Source organism: Rutilus rutilus (genome assembly GCF_951802725.1).
Source record: "Rutilus rutilus genome assembly, chromosome: 12".
Classification (NCBI taxonomy): domain Eukaryota; kingdom Metazoa; phylum Chordata; class Actinopteri; order Cypriniformes; family Leuciscidae; genus Rutilus; species Rutilus rutilus.
The window spans coordinates 22,475,500-22,501,492 of NC_140217.1; the positions used below are offsets into that span (position 1 = coordinate 22,475,500).

Here is a 25,993-nt window from a genome sequence, read left to right on the forward strand (position 1 = left end):
TAGGCCCTGCGATTCTGGCCCAGGCATGGCTCCGATCCAGGGGGCTCAAAAGTGGGGAGCGTGACAGTGGCCACTCCGGGAGCTCTGACTGTTCAGCCTTGGGGTGGGGCTGGGCAGGTATTGGTGGCATGCCACAACTTCTCGTGCGCCTCTGGAAAAATGGGGCAGGTCTCTGGTGGGTGGGCTCACTGGCAGTGCCCGGGCTGCAGGAACCACTCTAACCCCAGCTCCTCGGCGGCCTTTGAGAGGACTAGCCAGCCAGGGCAGGAGAGCCTAGCCAGGGCTGGGAATCATCTGGCACATTTTGTGGCAGGGTGGCGGAATCCTCAGCGGGGTTCAATCACTTCTCTGCATCTGAAGCAACCACGGACATGGCATCATCGCCATCGTCATTTTTCTCAGACCCTTCGAAACAAGACCAACCCACCCGTTTCCCAGGCTACCCGAATCCGACTTTCTTCCTCCTGGGCTTGTGAGAGGAGGGGGTAGAGAAAGGAGCATGAGAGGCGGGATTACTTCCTTTAAAGAAAGTGATCCACGTGCACAGCGATGTGAGACATTTGTGGTGCAATAATTTGCAACAAACACAACTTCAAATATGCTCTTTTATCAAGAGTAAACTCGCTTGATCACTCGCCAGGTGGCCACATGGAAGAGGCGCCTCTCAGCCGAGATTGCTATCGCTGCTGGGCTCTTCAAAACGGCAAGCAGGTAGGCTTTTTTTTCTTGATTTTTCTTCCTGAGATCAGTGAGATGTTCTGCACACTTGGGAAAGATTCTGATGAAATTGCAATCAGTTGCGGCTTATGTAGGCAAATGTGCCCGCCCATTTGGCAGTGCTGAGACGCCATTGGTCTGTGCACTTGCACAGACTTTATTCAAATTTTCAGAGAAAGGGATTTCCCATAGTCAGACAAGGGAACCCTGATTTAATGTAGTAAAGCCATGAATTAACTAAACAAAGTAAGAAAAGTTGGTGATTTAACTGGAAAATAATTCTAAGGTAAATAAAAATGTATTGTATGAATTTAAATGACAAGAAAAGTTGAAATTTAATAGCTAAAAGATTAGCAGAGAAATTAGAAATCTTTGGATGAGCTAGACTGCTAGAGTTAGCATACACTGGCGATTCATAGACAGTTCTATTCAAAGTTGAAATATGATATAGCTAAAAGATTAGCAGAGAAATTAGAAATATTTGGATGAGCTAGACAGTTTAAGAATAGAATCAGTGCATGCTATCTCTTGCAGTTGCATGGAAGTTTATTTCAAAATAATACATTTCAACATTAGCAGGATTAGCCTCTACTTCAGTGAACCTGTAAATAAATAGGCCTTATAAAATGAGAAATTACACTAAATTCCAAGTCAAAGAAGGAAAGTATTGTCTTGATGCTAAAACTTTTTACAGCTTTAATGTGCTGAGCCTGAGATGTATAATGTTAATTTATTTACTGAATTATTAATACTAATCGATTACTAATGAATGTAAGGCAACTGAGTGTCATGTCTGTGGTTGCAGCGCCACCTGCTGAGTAAAAATACATGTTGACGAATGATGTAAAATGCTGAAAGCTTAGATAATCTGTCATTCAGGTTTCCAAGAAAATATGGACTTTATGTCGACAATTGCAACATCATGCAATAAGTAATACATTGTCTAGGTGAGGATACCACCATTAATGATTAAGTTAACCCTGACTACAAAAAAAAAAAAAAAAACTCTGTCTCTGTCCCAAGGCACGTTCTTGCTTTTCCAGCAGGAGCTTCTACTTTTTAATAGAGGCGTTAACAAGAGAGACAATCACAAAGAAAATAGTTACTGCGAGCAAATTGGAAGTCATTTTTAGTTCATGTATCTAGCATGTGCCAGTGTCTAAAAGGTATATAGAGGCGTTAACAAGTGAGACAATCACAAACGTGAGTATAAAATTATTATTAGCTAGGCTAACGTTACTCCATACACGCATGTCAAGCTCTTTGACCTAATTATATATTTTATAGAGTTGGTTTTAAAAACCACTTTAAGAGGAAGAAAACAAATTAAAAATACTTTCAATCAGACGTAATAACTTGTACGTATTCAGGTGACGGTTTTGTGAACTGAATAAAGGCTACCGCAAAACGGACACACTGGGTTTTAAAATAAGCACCCAGGCTTAAACTTTAACCGGTAAAAAATAGGCCTGAATAAAAACGTACAATATTTGAGGAATGGTATTCCACTCTGGAAATAAATAACAGTCCACGCTGTGAGATCTGGAGCCGCACCGCTTGGAAACGTGTAGAGTCACTGAATCGTTTTTGACTCGGTGAACTGATTCTTGGGATTGATTCGGACTTCCCATCACTGCGAAGAAGATAGATAGTTCATACATATTTAAACAGTTTTATGCGGGCTTTAGATTCATTGCATCGAGAGGTCCAAAAGAGAAAGGCCATCACGTAATTTAATTAACCCTTACCATTCCAGACCAAAACACACAGAAATGTATCAGAAACAAGCAATCCGATTGGTCCGTTTTAGAGGCGTGGGACGTATGCGTCAGACAGAATCTGCTCCCGTCAAACACAAAATAGATTTACAAAAACAGCAACCAATAAACTGAAGGTGTCTTATATCTGTGACCGCAATGTTTTGAAGTGAGCAATGAATATTTGATACGATTTCGACTTACTTTTTGGGGGCAGAAATGAATCTACTCCCTATTTTCAGATCTGCTCCACGCATATTACAAGCTAATAGATTTAGAACTTTATCATCCTGCAAAGTGAGTGTAAGTTTGACTGAATTAACGTTACTCATTTCTCTTTGACATTCCTTTATTTAGTTATTTCACTTTCTTAGTGTAAGATGGCATCCATGAAACACAAGAATACGAAAAGAATAGAAGGTCTGGACAAGAATGTATGGTAAGAATCAAGCTTTATTTGCAAAAAACTTTCTTACAGACATGTGTTAAATGTTCTTAATAGTGTTTCATGTGTTGTTTAGGGTGGCCTTCACATCAGTGGCAGCAGACCCTTCCATTGTTAATCTTGGACAGGGTTTCCCAGACATCCCTCCTCCCTCCTATGTGAAAGAGGGTCTCGCTCAGGCAGCAATGGTAGACAGGCTGAACCAGTACACACGTGGCTTTGTATGTTCTATCCACACTTTATTATCATCCTGTATTATGTGTTGAAAAAGCACTCAAATCTGGTTATTTTTCTGTTTTCAGGGCCATCCAACACTGGTTAAAGCCCTGTCAAAAGTATATGGAAAAGTCTATGACCGTCAGCTCGACCCGTTTAAAGAGATCCTGGTAACAGTGGGTGGATATGGATCTTTGTTCAGCGCTATGCAGGCTCTGGTTGAGGAGGGAGATGAGGTGAAAACATATTTAGTACTCATTATACTTATCCACCTTATTCCTAACGACCTTACTGCGATTTGAATTATGGGTGGCACTTCCGGTTTGGGGAACTTCCATTCAACGAATAATTTCAAATCATAAGGTTGCCCTACATCAGGGGTGCCCAATCCTGCTCCTGCCGATTGACTGTCCTGCACAGTTCATCTCCAACCCTAATCAAACACACTGTGCAGGACATTCGATCGGCAGGAGCAGGATTGGGGACCCCTGCCCTACATAAAGCTGATCCGTCAGTTTGACTGGATGAGCTGTCAATTTTCCTTCATGATTTATTTTCAGACATCATGAGAATAATGTTATAATTGGTATTTTAAAGTGACGTTATAACAAGAATATCTGGCAAGAGCTCTTTTAAGTCGCTGCTTTCTTTTCCTCGTGATTTTTTTTTTTTTTTTTTTTTTTTGCAATCCGCTGTAAAAGTATGAAAAAGGACAACATATACTGCACATTTGTGGTCTGTTTTCCGGAATTTAATTTACGGTATAATCCATTAATAATTCACTGGAATGCACGAAGAATCTCTCGTTATTCTCCTCAAATCCTCATGTCTCTTTCCAGGTTTGTTTTCACAGGTAAATGCAATTTAAAATGTAAATGAAATCACGTAATGCTGAATTTAATGAACATTTTTGATTAAAGGTGCATTGCGCAACATTTCATGTTAAAAATACCCGTTTTTCTAACCCATACATGCTTAAACAATTGCCTGATGGGCTGAATGAGCCCTTCTATGATCACTGCAATTGCCTCTATAATCCTGTACAGTAAAATAAATAAGAGGGATTCGGGTCGGAATCGACTGGGCGTGACGTCATGCACGCTCACCTGGCTATGTCTGGCAGGTTTGTGTATTCGCCGCCATTATCCGCATCAGCGAAGACAACTCAAGCGACTTTTGCAAAAGTAGAAGATGGATTCAAAGAGACCGGCTTCTAGTTCATCCCAAACCCCAACGCAAACTCCACGTAACCGCGTGCACAACTCTGGTTGCAGTTTCGCGTGTCGCCAGAAGGGGGCATAGTTCTGCAAAAACTCAGAGACTTGCGCAATGCACCTTTAAGGCAACATATTGTTACATAATACATATATATATATATCTATATATATCTATATCTATCTATATCTATATATATCTCTATATATATATTTATATATTTTTATATTTTTATATTTATTACTACAGTGATATTTAACCCGTCCGTTATTGCTGTGGAAAGACTAGCGCTTTTGGGGTTATTTGATCTGTTGAAATATCTTGATGCTTTTACACTTTTAAATTTCCTTTTAATATTCGATGGTTGAAGGGTGAGTAGATTAATGTCATCTCATTTAGAATTTTTTTTAACGTATTGCGTTCATAGAGCGAGCGTTTCACTGATTGTTTACAGCTTAACGGAAGTTACACTCATAATTCGTGCAAAGCGCCAGGGGGCGTAGGAATAAGGTGGATAGCATTCCACTAGATTATGATTCACTCACTCTCCATTTTCTCCATTCAGGTTATTATTATAGAACCTTTTTTTGACTGCTATGTTCCTATGGTGAAAATGGCAGGAGCCAAACCTGTTTTCATACCTTTGCGACTGGTAGGTTTGCCTTCTCTATTAAAGTGATTGTCATATTTCTATGAAACATAACACTTGATTGACCTGTTCTGTAGAAGTCACCCGCAACAACCAGTATAAATAGTGCTGACTGGGTTCTGGACCTGGAAGAACTTGCTAGTAAATTCAACTCCAAGACCAAGGCTATCATCATCAACACTCCTAATAACCCTATTGGAAAAGTAAGGTGATGTATTGCATTTAGTTCCAAAATGGCATATTAATATCCTAAAGCTCTCTTCCACTCCCAGATATTCAGTAGGAGCGAGTTGCAAGCGATTGCAGATCTCTGCATCAAACACGACACCCTGTGCTTCAGTGATGAGGTATATGAATGGCTCATATATAAAGGCCATGAGCATGTAAAGATAGGTATGTGATATTTCTCCAGCTGTGCATCTTATCTTTTGTGTCAATGGATTACATGTGCTATTAAGAGGTGATGATTCTGCAGTATTCTCTCTGAACAGCAACCCTCCCTGGAATGTGGGACAGAACCATCACTATTGGCAGTGCAGGGAAAACATTCAGCGTGACTGGATGGAAGGTATTTGACCGTTATCTTCATTGTTCATATTTATGTCTGGCTTTACCTTAAAGGAATAATTCTTCCCAAAAATTATAACAGTCACTATTTACTAACCCTCCTCCTGTCAATTTTAACCCACCCCCTGTTATTTTTCTCTGTGGAATAAATAGAGATTTTTAGACTTTAGATTTTTAATTTTAACTCCAGTCTCCAAAAAAGTACAAAAAACTCCATAAAAACAACATACAATGTTGAAAAGAGCTATAAAAAATTATGCATCATGGCAAGTTTGATGCCAAAGCAAGTTCCCATTCTTTTTCTCTATAGGGGAATGATTTTTAAGAATAACTTATAAACATTTAAAAACAGACCTATTGTGAGCTATGAGGTGGTAAATGGTGATATATGCTTTTGTTAAAGCCATCAACACACAATGTTTAATTGTTCTTGGTGAAAAACTACCCACAGAATCTCCATCAATCAAAGAACCAAAACAAGCTAATTATAGGCAATGGTGTTTTGGGGGCCTGAAAATGCAAACTTTTGAAAACCAGTTTTATAGTGCAAGTTTTTTTAAATTATACTGTTATCGTCTCCGTGGAAAGTATAAAAATGTTGAGGTTATGTGCATGCGTATTACGTGTTCAGTCTATAGGCGCGTAGTGTTTCTTTACACATCGCCAACTACTGGCCTTACATGAATAATGCAACGTTTTAGTCGTTTTTGCAGATCTCTGTGAACGGGAATTGTTTTGACGACATTGTCTTCTGTACGCGAAAAAAGTAAAAAATTTTCCATTTATGATATAGTTCATCATTGTGTAAACATACCCAAAGTACAAGTTTTTGAAAACTATACTGTTATCGTCTCGGTATAAACTACAAAAACACAAATGAGTGAAAACTGTGATGTCATGCGCATGCGTATTATATTATTTTATAGGCGCATAGAGTTTCTTTACAAAGTGACATCGCCAACTACTGGCATGGCATGCAAAATACAGCTTTTTTTTTTTTTTTTTTTTTTGTGGATCCGTGTAAACAGGGATCATTTTGACAACGTTGTCGTCTGTACGTGAAAAATGCAAAGGAAAAACTTTCCTGGTTTAATACATTGTTGTCGTGTAAACATACCCTAATTCGACAGTGGTTCCCTCGTCAGGGTTCCCACGGGTCCTTGAAATCCTTGAAAGTTTGTGAATCTGAAAAAAAAAATTCAAGGCCCTGGAAAGTTTTTGAAAATAAACATACATAGAGACAGGTCCTTGAAAGTGCTTGAATTTATTTTGTGCAATAAGTTTTCTGGAAAAAATTCCATATTCACTCCGGTCCCCTAATGTGTTATTTCGCCAACACTTCATGGCCTATGCATATTAGCTTGCATTTACGCGTTACGTTCAGGGTTTTTCCTGCATAGAGAATTATGAGGCGGCCGCCTCCGGCTCTCGACAATAAAAAAATAACTAGGGAATCACTGAAAACGTGAGGATGATTCTGTTTTATTTCATTTAATGTAAGTGGCGATTGATAGCCTATATATAGGCCTACCTAATGTACTGACGGTAACAATGTTGCGCTGTTGAGGCTTGCGCAGTTATTTATTACATATTATACTAGTTAAGAAACAATATAGCCTAGGCTACACACGACCAGAAAGCTGTTTTCCTGAATGCCATCAAGATTGAAAACGAGACTGATTTCATAACAGTTCAATAAACAAATAGTTCAAATTAAGTCACTTACATTTTAGACGCAATGACTGTTTTTGTTCTGTTTCAGCAGCGAAAATAATTCCAAACAGCAGAACCATAGCGCATCTCACAGCAACACTTGTTGCATTACTGAATGATTCAGTGTTTTGAACGAATCGGTTGAGTCAAAGATTCAATTACCCATTCATAAACTGCCTCATTCTGAATAAATCAGCCGTTTGAACGAATCGTTTGAATGAATGACTCAATGACTCGCTCATTAAGACGGTCGCCTGCCGCCTCCTACTGGCGGTTTAGTTTCATAATGTATCATTCTTTTCAACATTCCTTATTTGTATATTCAAAAATATTTCAAATAATCTAATTTAATACAGTTATAGTTTTTCAATGTAAATTATTTAATTTGATTGGTAATAGCCTAGTGTCTTATTATTTTAATTGAATATATTGATCAAATTTAAGAATTTGAAATGAAAGATGGAGCATACATTTAATAAAATTAGGGGAAAAATGGCCTTTATAAAAGGTACAAAAAAATAGTGTTTTCAAACAGTGATGTAATGAAACATTGACAATTTAAGTTTGAAGGGAGTAAAGCCTCTGTTTAGGCTATTAAGGAAATGTAATTTTGCCGAAAGAAGAACTTTTATTTTAAATAAATGCTCATTTTAAATCAGCCTACTTCAGTGTGATATGTTACCATACTATCATGCTTAACACTAAGAATTTGAATAATTGTAATGTGATGATCAGATGCAGATATCTAAATCAAAGAATATGGGCGGTTTTGCGGGTGGATTATTTATTTTTAACAGTGGATTTGGGTGACTCAAAGAATTTGAAGTTAACCAAGGTGTGGGAACCCTGCCTCGTGATTTTCCCATGGGTTTTTATAATGTGTTTTTTTTTTTTTTTTTTTTTTTTTTTTACGAGTAAAATAAGGTCTGTGGTAAACTTGATGAAACTTTGCTCTGCAGCGTAAATGATCAAAAACGTGAATTTTAGCTATGGTCATTAAAAAATATATATGTTTGTAATAAGTAACTAGATAAGAACATTTGGTGTGTGAATGTGTGCAGTTTATGTACAATACAACAATACTTTTTTTTTCTTTTTTTCAGTTGGGTTGGTCAATTGGGCCTGAACACTTGATCAAACACCTGCAGACTGTTATGCAAAACAGTCTCTATACATGTCCGACACCATTACAGGCAAGTTTTGTCTGTTGTTGGTTTTTACGGTGTTGCAATGCACTATTCTATGCATTCTATGGGTTTGTGACATAATTGTATCGCACAGTAGGAGGCTGTTGGCCAGGGTCTTCTTCGGGACTATGAGCTGATGGGTCAACCCGAATGCTACTTTTCCTCTCTAGCATTAGAGCTGGAAGGCAAAAGAGACCGTATGGCAGCCATGTTGAGACAGATTGGCATGACTCCAGTGGTCCCTGAGGGAGGATACTTCATGATAGTGGATGTCACAGCACTCAGTAAGTGGGTTGAAGTCATGTATGTTAATAAGATTATATTTACAGAGGCAAAGGTGACATTGGTTGTGGGCGGTTTAATCTGATTGATGTTGTTCTGTCTTGTCTGCTAAATATAGATCAGGACCTGTCACATATGGGAGACGAAGAACCTTATGACTACAAGTTTGTCAAATGGATGATAAAAGAGAAGGTACTCTCTTTTTTTATATTTTAGGAATATATATAACAGAACAAAAGCATATATATTTTTTTTTTTTTTTTTTAAGAAACTGGCTGCAATTCCTGTAACAGCTTTTGTGGGGGAAGATTCAGTAAAGCAGTTCGAGAAATACATTCGTTTGTGCTTTATCAAGGTAAGGAATGGGTTTACAGGCTTTTACAGTAAATACAAAAGATAATTCGGCTATCTACAGACCGCCAAATCTATACTTAGCTGTATTCCCTTTCTGAATCTGTCTGAATGTTGCAGAGATTATTTTCGTATAACAAATTACATTAAATGCCTTGCCAGTGCTAATAGTATGTAATGGATTTTTTTTTTTTTTTTTTTTTTCACTACAGCAAGACAGTACCTTGGATGCAGCAGAAGCCATTCTGAAGAGCTGGAACAAAAGCTGATTTCTGAAAGCCTGATAATCCAGTAAATATGCAGCACCTGTCAGATTTATAACATATTTTACTTGAATTGTATATTGTTACATCCTCTTACAATGACTAAACAGTGGCTGAAGTGTATTTTAGAGCTTGTGTTTTCTTTTTCAGTCATTTTTAAAACTTGGTGGGATTATGGTTCAATTTTAAATTGATATTGTCACAGGCTACTAGTTGTATTACATTTTCTGAATTTAATTCTTGTATAAATAAAATCCTCTCTTTGTTGGAAATCACAATTTATGTCTGGATTTTTTAAGGTACCTTGTCTTAGTGATGTAGTACTCGAGTCCGGTCTCGAGACCGATTTCTGCTTTCTCGGACTCGTCTCGGACTTGTTCCTTCAAAGACTCAGTCTTGACTCGGTCTCGACCCTTCAAAGACTCGGTCTTGACTCGGACTCAGCATAGGCGGTCTCGTCCCCATCACTAGTCCAATAGAATACATACCACTAGAAATTTTTAATTTGCTCTGCATGTCCTAACTATGATTAAAAAAGTCAGGGTGGGCTTAACATGTTGATGGCAGAGCAGCACTGTTGAAGCAGTTTAGAAAAATAGGCAGAAGATGATGCATGTGGTAGGGATTTTTTTAATGATAGTAAAAGCATAGTCCATATTAAGACGTTAAGACTGCTCCTCTAAACAATTCCCAATCTAGCTTAGTCTGTAGGCCTAACTGTTGATTATTAACTGGGATGATATTAAATCATGAATATGAAACTGACATGTTTTTATGGTCTTGGTCTCGACTCCTAAAGACTCGGTCTCGACTCGGACTTGCTTCCTCAAAGACTCGGTCTTGACTCGGACTCGACTGTATTTGAAAACCAACAGACTCGGTCTTGACTCGGACTCGACTGTATTTGAAAACCAACTTTTACCAACCAACGGTCTCGACCCTTCAAAGACTCGGTCTTGACTCGGACTCGGCATAGGCGGTCTCGTCCCCATCACTACCTTGTCTACATACAAAGTTGACTGCACACATACACTGCTGTTCAAAATTTTTCAATATTGAAGACTGCAGTTGATCCATTGCTGAAAATTCAGCTTTGGATCACATAAATACATTACATTAAAAAAAAAAAAAAAAGATATACATAAATAAGATATATACAAAGATATATATATATATATTGAAATGTAGCCTGAGTGAGCATAACAGACTTTTTTTAATATATATTTTTTATTTTATTCTTACCCCACACGTTTCAGTGGTAGTGTAGGTAGAATAGAATGTGTAGAAGGTGCTGTTAGTTCAGGGCTTGTGAAATGGAAACAGCATGTTGTATCTAATTTAGTTGCATTTCTGATATCAGTTCCCATCAGTATATATCACAATATCTGTGACCCTCCATGCAGAAGTCAGGAATTATGTAGTCCCAGTGTTTGCATTATTTTACAATGTTTACAGTAAATTACATTTACCCACAGAGTACAACTCATATCATAACTGGTGCAGCAGTTAGAAAACATACTTCTAGCATTTTGAGTTATGGTGCTCATATGAGAGAGATAGGTTTGAGTCTGACCTGCAACATGTCCTGGTCCCATTTCTCTGGGATCAATATTTTTCTTTTATGTCTCCAATGTCTTATAGTTTTTTTTTTTTTTTTTTTAGACAATATCATTGGTCAACCTCAAGATGGCATTATTCAACCAAAAATATTTCATATAGGTAGAACATTAACCTGTTTGAACATTAACCTGTCTAGTCTCACACTAAAATGCATGATTGAGCTGTTTTAAAGCAACTTGCACAGAGATTAAAAAATCTTAAAATATGTCAGTACCATTGTTTCGCCTAATTCTATTGCACATTTATAAAAGCTACTTAAATGTCTTAATTGAACTAAAGCCTAATCCTGGCTTAATCTAAGCCCTGTCTAGAAACCAGGCCTGAGTGATAAAAAAAGATATATTATTAGACAATTAATTTGTAGCTATTTGACTTCTTGGCTCTTTTTTGTTAGCAGCAAATGTTCAATGAAGTTAAAGTCCCCCTGTAGTCAAGAACGGTATCCCTTAAAACTCATCTTTGATCACAAAAATAACATATTTAAAAGTTTTTTTTCCTTAAAAAAATCTTCATGCCGTGCCTCATTTAGTGTACGGGGTTCTATGAATATGCAAATTAGCCCCGCCTCCACTCACTCACACCAGCTCAGTGATCCACTCTGACAATCACACGTTGACGTGATCTACGTTTCTAGGTAGTTTGTGACGTCAGAAACACCAGTGATTTCAAACCGCATTTTTGAGACTCTTTGGTTCACTGCAGTTTTAAAGAGAAAACACTCAGCAATGGTGTTGACATGCATTTGTACATGGCTTGTCTTAAAGCATATTAAAAACACCACATTGACATATAAACAACATTAAAAGCTTGATTTTTACCACAGGGGGACTTTAAAGTATTTTATCAGTGATACCCTAATTTCCTCCTATATTTTTGTTCACTTCCTTTCAGCAGATAAAAAAAATCCTCTGAAGCACCAGCAAGTGAAGGGCGCAGCCTCTCCTCTCCAACCTATTTCCCTGCTTCCCTTTCCTCTTCCTGTCTGTAAATCTGTCCCATGTCCTGGCTATCCCCTGGAGAGCATGTAGCCTATTGCTATGACAGTTTTTCAAGATAGCGTCTGGTCACTGACTATCAGACAGAAAAATCAGATTTACAGCACTGTCTGATCAGGTTTGAAAATCTGGTTTAATCGAATTTAAACCTGAAAATTAAGTTTGAAAGGGGTCAGGCTTGCCCTTTTCTTATTAAACTAATATGTTCCGGATGATATAAAATAAATATTTAAGATCTGTCACTAATTGTTACGTCCCAGGGGACTTATGTGTGTTTTATTGCTGTTGTAGTGCTTGTCTCTGTGTATTCCATGTCTTTCCTTGTTGCTCCTCCCACTATCCCCTTCACAGGTTTGGGAGTGCCTCCTGATTTGTGTTCCAGCTTGTTAAGGTGTGAGCGGAGCAGTGTATATAAGAACCCAGAGAGTTCCAATCCAAGAGAGAGACTGTCATCTTCTGGTCCCAGCACTTGTTGGTTTCATTGTGTTTGTGGTGTCAGTTATAGTGGTTAAAAGAAGGTGTGCTAACTTCTATGTGGTAACCTTGTGTTTATAGTAACGTCATCTAACTGGAGTGTTTTTCTTTTAAGTTAATATACTGTTTGGTTGTTTCTTTATTGGGATAATTTGTAGGGAGGTGGATGCCATTTAATTTGAGAATTAGTTTTCTCCTGTGCTAAATAGAGAGGAAGTAAGGGAAGTGTTTTTTTTTTTTTTTTTTTTTTTTTGAAGCTAGGTAAGTTATTTCTAAAAACATTTAATAATTTATTTTGTTATTTTGGCCGTCTCCCCTCCTGAAGTCCTATCTTTATATCCCACTGATTATGTAAAAATAAAACTTGTGAAATCTTTTTACTTTACAAACTGGTGTCCTTGTAATGTGTGCTTGTCCTGGGACCTGGAGACAGGTGTTCTCTCACTCTCTCCCCGCAACTTTTGTTACCTTCCTTTCCTGCCCCTAGACCTGAAACGGATCGCGACACTAATCAAATAAGTACATTTTGACATTTGCCTTGTGAACTCTTTGTACAAATGGTCAGGTGTTCTAGCGTCCACTGAATCACAAGATGCTCTGGAATATTCTCAAACCATGCTGGATAACATGGTGCGTTTTCATAGTACACCTTTTGCACCAAACAGGTTTCTCAAATACTGCAGAGGGAGTATTTCACATGTTTATGATACTGTGCAGAGGAGGTTGTTTAAACACATTAGACACTACCTTAATCTTGCACACAGAAGAGGGAGTTGAAAGTTCACAGAGTGGATGAAGCTTTCAATGGGAAAGCCTAGTTACTCATGTAATACACACCCAGACTGGACCAGTTAGACCCGCAGAGCGATAGTTTGTTTCTTCCCTGCAGCAGTTAGGTGACTCAAACATTAACTGCTTCTGCTTTTTGCGAATTTGTCACATGCCACCCACTGCAGGAAACGGTTAAAGAAAAGTAGCTTATTGGTAAATTCTCCTAGACCGGTTTGCATTTGTCACTGATACAAAATCCCATTGTAACAGCAAGTACTAAAACTAGACCAACAGGTTTGACCAGACAGGTACGTCAGTCATCTTCCACCTGTTGTAAGATTTACATTTATCACATTAGGCTATCACTCAGCAGTAATGCAAGTAATGCCAGTAAATGCAAAGTTATATTTAAGCAACATTGTCTGTCCAAATTAAATACGAACTATTAAACATGTCTTTCGTTATGGCAAGCCACTCATTACATTAGCCTATTTGATAGCAAGCATGCTTAGCTTATGGCGTCTATTAATCCAAGACACACGCACTAAAGGAAAAAAAAAATCAATCAGACACGACTTCAGGTGGACTAAAGTTTTTACACTACATTTTTAAAAGACAGCATATTGTTTCAACCTGCCTTAAGTCTAATTCTGAAGTGCATGTAAACTATAAACTGTAAAAACAATGATGTAAACATACTTAGTTGATAGTATGGGTGTGTCTTTATTAGTTTGTTTGGAGCACACGCATTCTTCTGTGAAGTTCTTACCAAGAGGAACAGACAGAAACCAGGTGTCAGTTGGTGTACAGAATGTATTTGAGGAAGGTTTCGTGATACACTTGAGTGGAATTGTTGGCAGGAGTCCATCGTAAGCTACCTCACAGCTGAGTGAGTTCACTGGAACAAATTATGTCTAACAAGTAGGAATGGTAATCACAGACTAATGAAACCATTTCTATTAAAATGGTTTAATGTTGACATACAACCACAAAATGGCTAAATTGTGAGAAATCGTTGTAAAATGATCTGAAATAGTCAGACTACAAATCTCCTTTAAAAAAAATGTCAACTAATAAAACATACAGCCAGCTTTGGCATGACCACATGCCAAAAATATACATTTTTTTTGTATTCACGAATATACATTTTTACATTCCATTTGAAAAGTTCAGAATTGCTCTCAACTTTGAGCTGCCCTCTCCAAAATGATAATCTTACAATTCATATACGTGTACAACCATTGTCATAACATACAGCAGATCCAAATGGCTAATATTCTAAAAATACAGTATAAAACTATAACTTACATTTCTTTTGATGATTAGAGTACAAGGATGCTTTTATAGAAACGAAAAATTCTTGAAAGATTAATTAAATCGCAGCTTTCTCTCATTTTACCTTAATAAAATTCAAGTTAATCTGTGCTCTTGCCCAAGGTCTTTTTTAATCTAACAAAAAGGGTAGAAGAACATTTGGCAGGAACGCTTTGGTAGGTGTTTCTGTACCTGATAAGTTATTATTTGGAAGCCCTGTAAAGAATTTAAGGCATTAAAGGGAATACATGAAAATAAATTATTCAATAGAATTCTCCTTGAGCTTTCTCCTCTTGTAAGATGTTTCTATTATGGAGAAGAATTTGCAATTTGAGGTCTTGGCCAGGTTCAGATATTCAGTTGTGTGTCTGGCCCCAAAATCTGAAGACAATAGGCACATTTTAGTCTTTGAAAACAGAAAATGTGTTGAAAATGGAGAGAGAAGCTACAGTTGATCCTGATGAATCCTCACAAGTTTGTAATGGTCACTAATCAGTGTCCCAGTGCTCTGACAATGAAAAGACGCCACATTGGGCTACCAAGACTCAACCACTTCATTCTTGTTTCTTAAAGCAGGTTATTACCAATCCCTTAAATGGCACGAGTAAGAGCATAGAGGAAAAGAGGTTTCTTCTCTAATGTGTCCTATAGAAAAGGAGTTTTTCGGCTGGTTCAGTGTTGAGCATGTGTGATCAGGGTTTATGAGGATCTGGGTTAACACCAGTCAGCAATGTAGTCAAAGTCTGCAAACTGCTCCTGCTCGTTGACTGTCAGAACCCTCGGCTCACGAGGTGGAGTCAGTATCGGTGCCTCTGAGGTGAATTCGTCATCGAAGTTACTAACGTCCTCACGGCTTTTGATGGTCGGCACGAATGGAGGCCGGATCTTCTTTGTCAGCAGTCCATCCCATTCCATATTCTAAGGGAGAATAAACAAATGTGTGGTAAGGACTTTATCGGTGACACATGGAAGTAAAAGAGGTAAAACAGATGGCCTACTCTGAAAAACGGATGCCTCTTCACTTCCTCCGCATCTCTTTCCCCTGCACCAAGGCGCCGCTCTGGATTTCTCCTTAACAACTGGATAAAGAGAAAAATGTTTTAAGCTTATAAACATAGCTAGTAAATTCATGCTAAGTGCCATAACAAAAGAGAACTGCCTTTCTAAAAAGCGGTGTTGTGATTTTAAGGATCGCCCTATACAATAAAATGAGGTGTAGCCTAGGACAATAGTTAAACCAAAGCAGGACGTGTCCAAACATACCCTTCTCATTATGGAAATGGCTTCTGTGGAGAGGAACCTTGGATAGCGAACTTCATCATTAACGATACTGTCGAACACCTCCTCTTCATCATCGCCGGGAAACGGGGACTGAGAATAAAATGAGAAATAACCCATCACCACACAATCTCTCCATGTCATTTACAATTACACGACTTCAATGCATAATGCACTTCAATAATTTTTTTTTTTTTTTTATAATGATATAATTGAAACAATTTCAGTGTACTATTTCAGATAATAGAATAATGGAAATAACTGAAAAGCGTCTTCAAGTGAATATATAGCTTTTTATTTCCATATCACTTAACATGAATTTATCAATATTATATCATTATAATAAATACATTTTAAAAAAAAAAAGTTTAAAATAATTAACTACAGTCTTAATAAATTTTCCCCTTGGGATCAATCAAGCACCCATATCCATATCATACCTCTCCAACCAACATCTCAAAGATGAGAACTCCCAGACCCCACCAGTCCACCGCTCTTGTGTACGACGTCTCTGTTAAAACTTCAGGTGCTAAGAACTCAGGAGTTCCACAGAACGTACTAGTACGATCTTTAAAGCCCATTCCTACATGACGGGAGATGGAATGAGTTACACAAACAGTAATGACAAACACATAAATCACACAAACATTAGTAATACAAGTACATTATCTACCTTCTTTGCAGAGACCAAAATCCGCAATCTTAACATATCCCTCAGTATCTACCAAAAGGTTATCTAGCTTCAGATCCCTGCAGAAGAAAATTTATGACAGTCACATGTGGTTCACAGAACATTCATTAAATCTTCAGTTTTTACATTCAGCACTGACACTTACCTGTACACAATTTTATGGTCATGCAGAAATTGCAGCCCCAAGACTACGCAAGCAGCATAAAAACTGAGGACATAAAAAACTACTTTTAGCATTTTAAGTAAGAAATGATCATGTCAAAGTGACAGCAGCAATGTGAAACTCAGTCACTCACACAGCACGAGGTTCAGAGAACACGTCTGCATGAATGTGCATCATCAGGTCTCCTCCTGCTGCATACTCCATGACGAAACACACATGCTCCTTGGTCTGGAAACAAGCGAAGAGGTTCACCAGGAACGGATGCCGGACACTGTTCACGGTCTCAAAGATCCTCTTCTCACACATGAGGCTGTGGATATATATATTAATAGTTAGTATAAATGGATAGTTGATGAAGAATGTTCATTACTTTTTTTAACATTTCTGGTTAACATAGGCATACATACTTTAGGTGCTATATTTAAGATGGTCAACTCTATTAAATGGTCCTGCAGTGTAACAAATGCATTTTTAAAGGTGGAGAAAATCAAGTTTTTAATGTTGTTAATACGTTGATGTGGTGTTTTTAATATGCTTTAAGATAAACCATGTGCAAATTCATAAGTCAACACCATTGCTGAGTATTTTCTTTTTAAAACTCCATTGAACCAAAGACACAAAACGCAGTTTGAAAAATTGCCGGTGTTTCTTACGTCACAAACTACCTTGTAACCAATCCCATCAACGTGCGGGCGAGCTTTAGCATATCATTAACTTTGCTGTGAAGCAGGGGAGTCTCAAGAGAAGCCAGGTTATACTGGTATATTTTTCTGCTGATATGAAAATTCGAGTACATTAAGCAATATAGAGGGTGAATTATGTATATGATGTATATTACGATGCTATGATGAACTATGCGCCTTTCTCCACTGACTATCAAAGTTGTTCAAAGCGTTTCTAAGGATGCTCTTTTTTAGAGTGCAGTTGTCTGACTCTGAGATGGCGAACGGGAACACAGTTTGTGTAATATTAGCAACACATTATTAGCTGTTTTATAACGTAGTCAAGCAAAAGACTAATCCTATTAATCACCGTTGTGTGTGTGACGTTGTAAAGAGCGATACCATCGAGTAGCATTTACTACAGTAAAGTTGGCCGAGAGGAACAGGTATTCTGAGCTGGTGTGAGTGAGTGGAGGTGGGCCTAATTTGCATATTCAGGGATCTGCATATACTTAATGAAGAAAGGGTGTACAGTAACATTAAAGCTATTTTAAGGCGCACAAAAAAAAAACCACACAAAAAAAAAACAACAACAGGAAAACCGTTTAAATATGTAATATTGGTGATCAAAGATGAGTTTTAAGGGATACAACTATTGACTACAGAGGGACTTTAAAAGTAGAAACATTCATGTAGTCTGTTAATTAACATGGCCACATTAACAGAACATGCTAAATCTGCTGTTTTGGAATGGAGCGTTGCATGTCAAAATGCATATAATATGTAACAACGACTAATGATAATGTATGTTACATTACAGATGTATGTAGGATATATTAGAAGCATACAATTTTTATTTAATTTTTCCTCAGTGCCAATCTAAACTTAATGTTAATCTAAAGTCAATTACTGACAAAACACAAATATAAATACATAAAATTATAAAAAAAGATTTAAAGTTGGCACAATTTTCACAATTCTGCATATATCATATATCAACTAAAATGTCCACTAAAATTTGCATTAACTTATGACATTTAGGACAAAGTAAATGAAGACTAAAATTAATAAATACGAGAAGCTGAAACTTTGTGTAGCCCCTAAAGGAACATTGGATGGGAAAACAATATGAGATGGACGGAAGTTCCCCAGAGAAACTTTGTGTCCACTCGCAAAACGGAATGCAAAAGCAATGAAATGTATATCTGTTCCATCAAAATGTCACTTTAGGGGCTACGTAGAAATAGACAATTCAAAAAGGACAGTTTGTCAAAAGACAAAAACTGTAAGAACATTATGCTCTGTGGCTCCAACATGTCTAGTGTACAGCTCTGACTCTTTTCGCCTTTAATAATAACAGGAAGTAAAACAGGAGCAGAATAGTCCCCACTGTATACAATTACTGATGTCTCTACAAATGCTTCCAAGCATCGTCAAGTACATGAAGTTATAAGTATAAGTAACAAGTCACTTAAGCACACATGCATAGCCTTTACCTGTCCACTTCATCTCTTGCAACAATGTCACCTTTTTTCAAAGCTTTAATGGCAAACATTTCTCCAGTGGTCTTGTACTCAGCAAGTAAAACCTGTTGAACAATTAAAGAGATGAGACATTGAAACAATCTCCTGCAGAAATCACAAACTGGTGGTGTGTAGAGATAATCTACAATGCATTACACAATTACCAAATACAAATGGTTAATGCACTGTGACCATTACATTGTCACAACATTTACCTTTCCAAAGTGGCCACGCCCCAGTACAGCTATACATTTGAAGTCTGTCAAACTGAATTGAACTACCTCTTCTTCCCTAAAAGCATGAACATACACTTTGAGCATTTGACTACAGTTAATGAATGCATGTTTATATGTAGGCATGATGTCATCAGGAAATGGGGAACAGACTACCTTATTATTTTAGTTTTTCGTTGAATTGCAGTCAGTTCCAGGTCAGGCTGCTCATTTTCAACCAGACTGTCATAATCTGGTTTAGCTACTGTTTTGTTCAGGAAGTCAAAGGTCGCTAGGGCATCCTGTAGGCAAGAGGTACTTAAGAGTCATTCCAAACCTTTGCAAAAGAACTCTCCTTATGGACAGTTCTGCCAAAAATGAAGATTCTGTCATCGTTTACTCGTCATCATTTTGTTCCAAACCCATGACTGACTTTTGCCCATCAAACACAGAACAGCATGTTGGACAGGATGTTCACGCTGTTCTTTTCCTTAAAACAGGGGCAGTCAAGCCCATAAATGATAAAAAACATATGCCATATGATAGCTTTTTGCAAGGAAAAAAGTCTTCATTCGCTTCATTCACATGACTTGGCATGCTATATTTAAATATACATGAAGGTCAATGAGATTTGAGAGCTGAGGTGAAGATTATCAGTGAATAATATTGAGTTCAATTTCTTTTCCTTGCTCATATTACTTAAAAGTTGTATGAACTACATTAATGGTGCTTTTTGGTCATTTTGAGGGCTTGACATTCAGTGATCATCATCCACTTTCATTGTATGGAAAAGAGTGCTATCAACATTTTGCTGAAAATTTTCCTTTTGTGTCCCACAGAATAAAAATAAAGTCAGATGAGTTTGGATCGACATGAAGGTGAGTAAATGATGACATCTTTCACATATCTCAGTTTTGTGTAAACTATCCCTTTAATACAACCCCTCCTTTACCTGCACCTCTTTTCTATCTGGGATCGTATCCGGTGGTGCTGTTTCTTCTATCTCCACTTCGATGGAGTGCCGTTTTGAGGGAGGGGTGGCTGCTTTGTCAAAGTCTAATTTGGTCACAGTGGGGTCGCTGATGAAGAGAAGACAAATCATAAAAGTTACCGCATAGCAATAGTAACATTATGGAATGCATACACTGGGATACAGACCAGGAATGTTAAGTCATCTCATTATCTAAATATAGAGCTCCAATTATGTTTCCAGTAGGGATGGGCGATATCTTATCGTTTGCGATATACCGCCGAAAATTCTCCCCACGATAAAAATTTGTCTCCTCGCGATATTAACGATAAGTCTAGTTGATGACGTAGTTTTGTGCGTGCCCGATTCACTGTTCACGTGCGGAGTGAAAACAAGCATGGCGGAAGGCGGACGTGAGGCTGAGAAGCTTGTTGTTAAGCGAGGAGCTACCTCCACAATTTGGAACTGGTTTGGTTACAGAAAATCAGATGAGCAGCAAACTACCATAATATGCAAAGTTTGCAGAAACTACTGAACAGCGCGAGCGGGAAGCGGCATATGAGGCGCCGGACAAAAGCGAAACGAACTGCGCGAGCGAGCGACAGTGCGCGAGAGAGACCGAGTGTGTCTGCGCGCGCGAGCGAAAGTGCCCGAGAGAGACCGAGGGTGTCTGCGCGCGAGAGAGACCGAGTGTGTCTGCTGCTCACCTCACGCGAGCAGGGCTTATATGCTCCGAGAACGGACCCTGCACTAGTGATATAAAACACACACACACACACACACACACACACACACACACACACACACAGGTCTGTTAACTTAAGCAATACTTTTAAAAATGTAGTCTAATATTTTTCTGACTAACAAATTACTGACACAGTAAAGGGTAGATTTAAATAAATAAAAACGAAATTTAAATAAATAAAAAAATGAAATTTAAATAAAAAACCGAAATTTAAATAAAGAAAAAAACCGAAATTTAAATAAAGAAAAAAACGAAATTTAAATAAAGAAAAACGAATTTTAAATAAAGAAAAACTAAATATAAATAAAGAAAAAAAGGAAATTTAAATAAAGAAAAAAAGAAAGAAATTTAAATAAAGAAAAACGAAATTTTAATAAAGAATAAAAAAGGAAATTTAAATAAAGAAAAATGGAATTAGCCTAAACAAAACACAACACAACTTAAACATAACATAATCTGATATTTTACAGAAGAAAATAATTTATCGTCATGTGTATCGTTATCGCAATAAATACCTGAAATTATCGTGATAAATTTTTTAGGCCATATCGCCCATCCCTAGTTTCCAGACAGATTAGTCATTGTTTATGAAAGACTGCAGAATAATTTGAGGGCTTTCCGCTACTGATGCTCTTTTAGGAAATTAGTCTGTGTGGATGAGATGGAATGAATTTGTACACATATGCACCTGGGTAGGGAGTGGGCGTCTGGGTGGCCGATGGGTGCCATTTCAGGGCTAAATGCTGAGCCCAGATCAGCCGCCTGAGGACTGAAGGAGTTATTGATTGACGGAATGGCTCTCCTCACCAACCTGCCCCAGGTGGCGATGTTAATGTTCATCTGAGGGGCACGCGGGAACGTTTTACCTAAGAGGAACAAGGTTTGAGATGAAGAAACTTCTGAGCAGCAGATAACATTAGTTTCAAAACCTAGTGCGCTACTTATGGAGGCAATATTTTAAAGGGTTAGTTCACCCAAAAATGAAAATTCTGTCAGTAATTACTCACCCTCACGTTGTTCCAACCATGTAAGTCTTTGTTCATCTTCGGATCACAAATTAAGATATTTTTGATGAAATCTGACAGCTGTCTCACTCCTCCATAGGCTTTCAGAGGAACCGAAACTCGCCGGCCCAGAATAGTTATTAAAAACATTGTTAAAATAGTCCAAGTGACTACAGTGGCTATACATTAAGTTTATCATGCGACGACAATACTTTTTGTGCGGAAAAACAACAAAAATAACGACTTTATCCAACTATTAGTGTTCTTCAATGTGGGCCTCTGACGAGAGTTCACGGGAGCGCCAGGACGCATGCGCGAGAACTGAGATTACGGCGTTCTTCTTCTACTACTAACTTACTTGTTACTGGCTGCTCACTCCTTGGGAGTATTACCGCCATCTACTGTACAAGATGATGTCCCGACATTGCCGGAAGCGCAAAACGGTCTATTTATAAGCAGAGGAAGACGCGCGCTGTATGTAAGCTATTGAATTCGACACTTATTGTGATTTAGGTCTCGATGATGTCAGGACGTCATCTTGTACAGTAGATGGCGGTAATACTCCCAAGGAGTGAGCAGCCAGTAACAAGTAAGTTAGTAGTAGAAGAAGAACGCCGTAATCTCAGTTCTTGCGCATGCGTCCTGGCGCTCCTGTGAACTCTCGTCAGAGGCCCACATTGAAGAACACTAATAGTTGGATAAAGTCGTTATTTTTGTTGTTTTTCCGCACAAAAAGTATTGTCGTCGCATGATAAACTTAAAGGGATAGTTCACTTTGAAAATAAATTTTGGTATGTTTTAGCTTACCTCAAGGGCATCCAAGATGTAGGTGTCTTTTTTTCCGCAGTAGTTTCAATTTTGATATTTTAAGGTCAAACCGTTCTTGTCTGTCAGTCATTTCATGCAGGTCTATGGTCACTGTCTCAAAGAGCATGCACAAAGTCCAAATTAAAACAATTCCCCATCGTCCAAATTAAACAATTCCCCATCGTAAGTACACATTGATGGCCTAAGACACGAAACGAGCGGTTTGTGTGAGAAAACGACCAGTATTTATATCGTTGTCATCTCTTGAACACAGCACACGTCCAAATGATCTGAGGGCGCGGGCGGGTATAGATATATACATAGATGTCGCCTTGGCTACTGCAGTTCATTGGAACGAAACCGTAGCCAAGGCGACATCTATGTATATATCTATACCCGCCCTCAGATCATTTGGACGCGGCTGTGTTCAAGAGGTAAAAACTATATAAATACTGGTCGTTTTCTCACACTATATAGTTTTTACCTCTTGAACACAGCCGCGTCCAAATGATCTGAGGGCGCGGGCGGGTATAGATATATACATAGATGTCGCCTTGGCTACGGTTTCGTTCCAATGAACTGCAGTAGCGAAGGCGACATCTAGTGTATACATCTATACCCGCCCGCGGGTGGGTATAGATGTATACACTAGATGTCACTTGGCTACGGTTTCGTTCCAATGAACTGCAGCAGTAGCCAAGGCGACATCTATGTATATATCTATACCCGCCCGCGCCCTCAGATCATTTGGACGCGGCTGTGTTCAAGAGATAACAACGATATAAATACTGTTCGTTTTCTCACACAAACTGCTCGTTTCGTGTCTTAGGCCATCAATGTGTACTTACGATGGGGAATTGTTCAATTTGGACGATGGGGAATTGTTTTAATTTGGACTTTGTGCATGCTCTTTGAGACAGTGACCATAGACCTGCATTATATGACTGACAGACAAGAACGGTTTGACCTAAAAATATCAAAATTGAAACTTCTGCGGAAAAAAAGACACCTACATCTTGGATGCCCTTGAGGTAAGCTAAAACATACCAAAATTTTATTTCAAAGTGAACTATCCCTTTAATGTATAGCCACTGTAGTCACTTGGACTATTTTAACGATGGTTTTAATAACTATTCTGGGCCGGCGAGTTTCGGTCCCTCTGAAAGCCTATGGAGGAGTGAGACAGCTGTCAGATTTCATCAAAAATATCTTAATTTGTGATCCGAAGATGAACGAAAGACTTACATGGTTGGAACAACATGAGGGTGAGTAATTACTGACAGAATTTTCATTTTTGGGTGAACTAACCCTTTAAAGCATCGTAGACATGTTTTCTAGCAGGGTTTATACAACTAAGGGTGTGTTCACACTTGTTGGTTCTTTTGGTCTGGACCAAAAAAGAAAATTATACATTTAGTCCTGGTTCGCTTAGTGTTCACTGGCATTTTTAACACTGAGCCTAAAGATAAAAAACAAAAAAAATGCTGTGTGATGCTCATTATATGTTATTTATTATATTTGACCAGCTGAGAGCTCACAAAGAGCTTATAAAAAGCTTATAAAATGTGTAAAGGAGTTGAAAGAGTCAGGAATTCCTCTGTTTCACACACAAAGATCTGCTGCAAGATGCCGACGTTTCCAATGCCTGTACTGAACTGTAATTGGGCAACATCGCGACTATGTCGAGACAAACCAAGCATGCTTGTGCATTCTGTGCTTTTAAGGGTCGCATCTTGTGACATCGCGTCATATTTTTGGTTCGTTTAGATGTCTGTGGTCTGTGTTATATTCATATTTCAGTCGACCCGCTTCGGAGTTCATTTGGAAGTGGACCAAGGCCCACCTTTTCAGGGGTCTCTAACAGAGCAATCGCACAAGAGTTCGTTTTAATCAAACCAAACCTGCCAAGAGTCAACACCCAAGATACCTAATTTTAGCTACACTGAGACAACATAGCCTGTATCCTTCAAATAGTGTAAAAGAATAATAATAAAAAAGTTATTTATTTATTTACAGAGAGGTGTTCTAATATCTTTTCTATTGCACTTTGAATTAAGCTGGCCACCAAATAAGATTCACATGCTCAGAGTAGCTGAGGTTACAAAAAAGTACAATTTGGTGCTGCTTTCGAACAGTGTTTTGCTAAGAGACAGTGAATAGCAAAAGAATCCAGAAGCGTAAATTGGATTTATTTATATATATATATTTTTTTATAAACACCATACCAAATACTAAAATCTGAACAGTGGTCTAAAAACATGTAAACAAAGATGTGCAACTCTTGTCTACCAGAGTAACCAGGGCAGTATTTCTGCTTTTCTACAAGCGCCACAATATCAGAGAGTGATTTTACACATTCATTCAGCCTGTCTTAAGTTTTTTTTATGCATTGGTCTAAACAGCTAACGGACCAAAATTACGTCCCAAACATTTGTGTAGGTGTGAATAGACTGTTAGCTTAGCAACATGCTAACAGAAAACTTGAGTCTCCTATGCAGATCACTATTTGTGTGACACCTATAAGTTAAGCTGCCAGTTCCAAATTTATCCTTTATGAGGATCCATGATGGATAAGTGCTTTCTTAGAAGGCAGCTGCCTATGTAGGCAGTAGACAGACAGTTCATGAGATTTTGGAACACAGCTTAAACCAGCTATTCACCCTTTTTGTAAATACATGGTTCAAGCGAGTTCAAAAAGAAGGTCAAAGTTCATTCTGACTTCACCGTGCAAACACTGGTCTCGCAGCAGAGCAATATTGAACCACAGAACTGTGTTAAGAGTAGGCTGCTTAATCTAATCTGTTTGAGTGAACATGTCAACCATTCTCAACACTGAGGCATATTTGCCACTTCATAATCTTACCTTGCTGTTTGGAGAAGATTTTCTTTTGCCTTTGTAGTTTAGGTCGCCTCTCAATAACTGGGTTAAAAAATGTAACCTGTGTCCAAAGAGACAGAGGTAATCTCCAAAATATCCACAACAAGGCCATCAAATTTGTGTATTACATGTCTGTGTGTAGTGGAAAAAATTAATTACCTCAGCAAACAGTGTTCCTTGTGGTTCCAGGTAGAGGCACATGCCATGACGCTGGTTGTCCAGGAAGTCCTCTAGACGTAAAAACTTAACAGCACACAGTGAGCGCCAGTCTCTCCAATACACAGCTATCTCCAGTTCACGAGACTACAGGCCAAACAGAAAAATTATTTAATATATGATATTAAGTATATTACACACTGTATACACTCTTTTTTTAAAGACAAGAATACTTTTATTCAGCAAGGACAAATTACAATAGTGGAGAGTCAAGACTTTCACATTGTTATTTGTTACAAAAATGTGTACTTTCTATTCATCAAAAAATCCTGAAAAAAAATTATCACCACATTTTCACATAAATATTA

The 25,993-nt window shown here is 38.0% G+C and overlaps 2 protein-coding genes across 7 annotated transcripts in view; one reads left to right on the forward strand and one right to left on the reverse strand.

The window, feature by feature from the left end:
- The first annotated feature begins 1,732 nt into the window (after window positions 1-1,732).
- LOC311300796 (kynurenine--oxoglutarate transaminase 3) lies at window positions 1,733-9,639 on the forward strand. 5 transcript variants are annotated; one of them, XM_084425373.1, is made up of 13 exons: window positions 1,733-1,920; window positions 2,832-2,913; window positions 2,996-3,140; window positions 3,222-3,371; window positions 4,916-5,002; window positions 5,077-5,202; window positions 5,272-5,392; window positions 5,491-5,567; window positions 8,383-8,472; window positions 8,564-8,750; window positions 8,867-8,940; window positions 9,017-9,103; window positions 9,312-9,639. In XM_084425373.1, exons 2-13 carry the CDS (start codon window positions 2,855-2,857, stop codon window positions 9,366-9,368), a joined length of 1,260 nt encoding a protein of 419 aa, XP_084281499.1. In that variant the 5' UTR covers window positions 1,733-1,920; window positions 2,832-2,854; the 3' UTR covers window positions 9,369-9,639. The 5 variants fall into 5 exon arrangements, with proteins under 5 accessions (XP_084281499.1, XP_084281501.1, XP_084281500.1 ...); XM_084425375.1 differs by having other exon boundaries at window positions 1,762-1,920; window positions 2,849-2,913; XM_084425374.1 differs by lacking the exon at window positions 1,733-1,920 and adding an exon at window positions 2,482-2,643.
- A 4,619-nt stretch (window positions 9,640-14,258) lies between these two features.
- The window catches only part of pkn2b (protein kinase N2b), a 62,813-nt gene continuing 51,078 nt past the window's right edge, over window positions 14,259-25,993 (reverse strand). For both annotated transcript variants that reach the window (XM_084425596.1, XM_084425597.1), the window contains exons 9-22: window positions 25,629-25,772; window positions 25,455-25,530; window positions 21,469-21,646; window positions 20,018-20,144; window positions 19,243-19,367; window positions 19,069-19,144; window positions 18,827-18,918; window positions 16,802-16,978; window positions 16,651-16,713; window positions 16,488-16,564; window positions 16,255-16,397; window positions 15,800-15,907; window positions 15,535-15,615; window positions 14,259-15,454 (exon numbers count right to left, since the gene is read on the reverse strand). In XM_084425596.1, coding sequence (XP_084281722.1) covers window positions 15,251-15,454; window positions 15,535-15,615; window positions 15,800-15,907; window positions 16,255-16,397; window positions 16,488-16,564; window positions 16,651-16,713; window positions 16,802-16,978; window positions 18,827-18,918; window positions 19,069-19,144; window positions 19,243-19,367; window positions 20,018-20,144; window positions 21,469-21,646; window positions 25,455-25,530; window positions 25,629-25,772 — 1,671 coding nt within the window. In that variant the 3' untranslated portion in view covers window positions 14,259-15,250. The remainder of the gene's footprint in view (window positions 15,455-15,534; window positions 15,616-15,799; window positions 15,908-16,254; window positions 16,398-16,487; window positions 16,565-16,650; window positions 16,714-16,801; window positions 16,979-18,826; window positions 18,919-19,068; window positions 19,145-19,242; window positions 19,368-20,017; window positions 20,145-21,468; window positions 21,647-25,454; window positions 25,531-25,628; window positions 25,773-25,993) is intronic.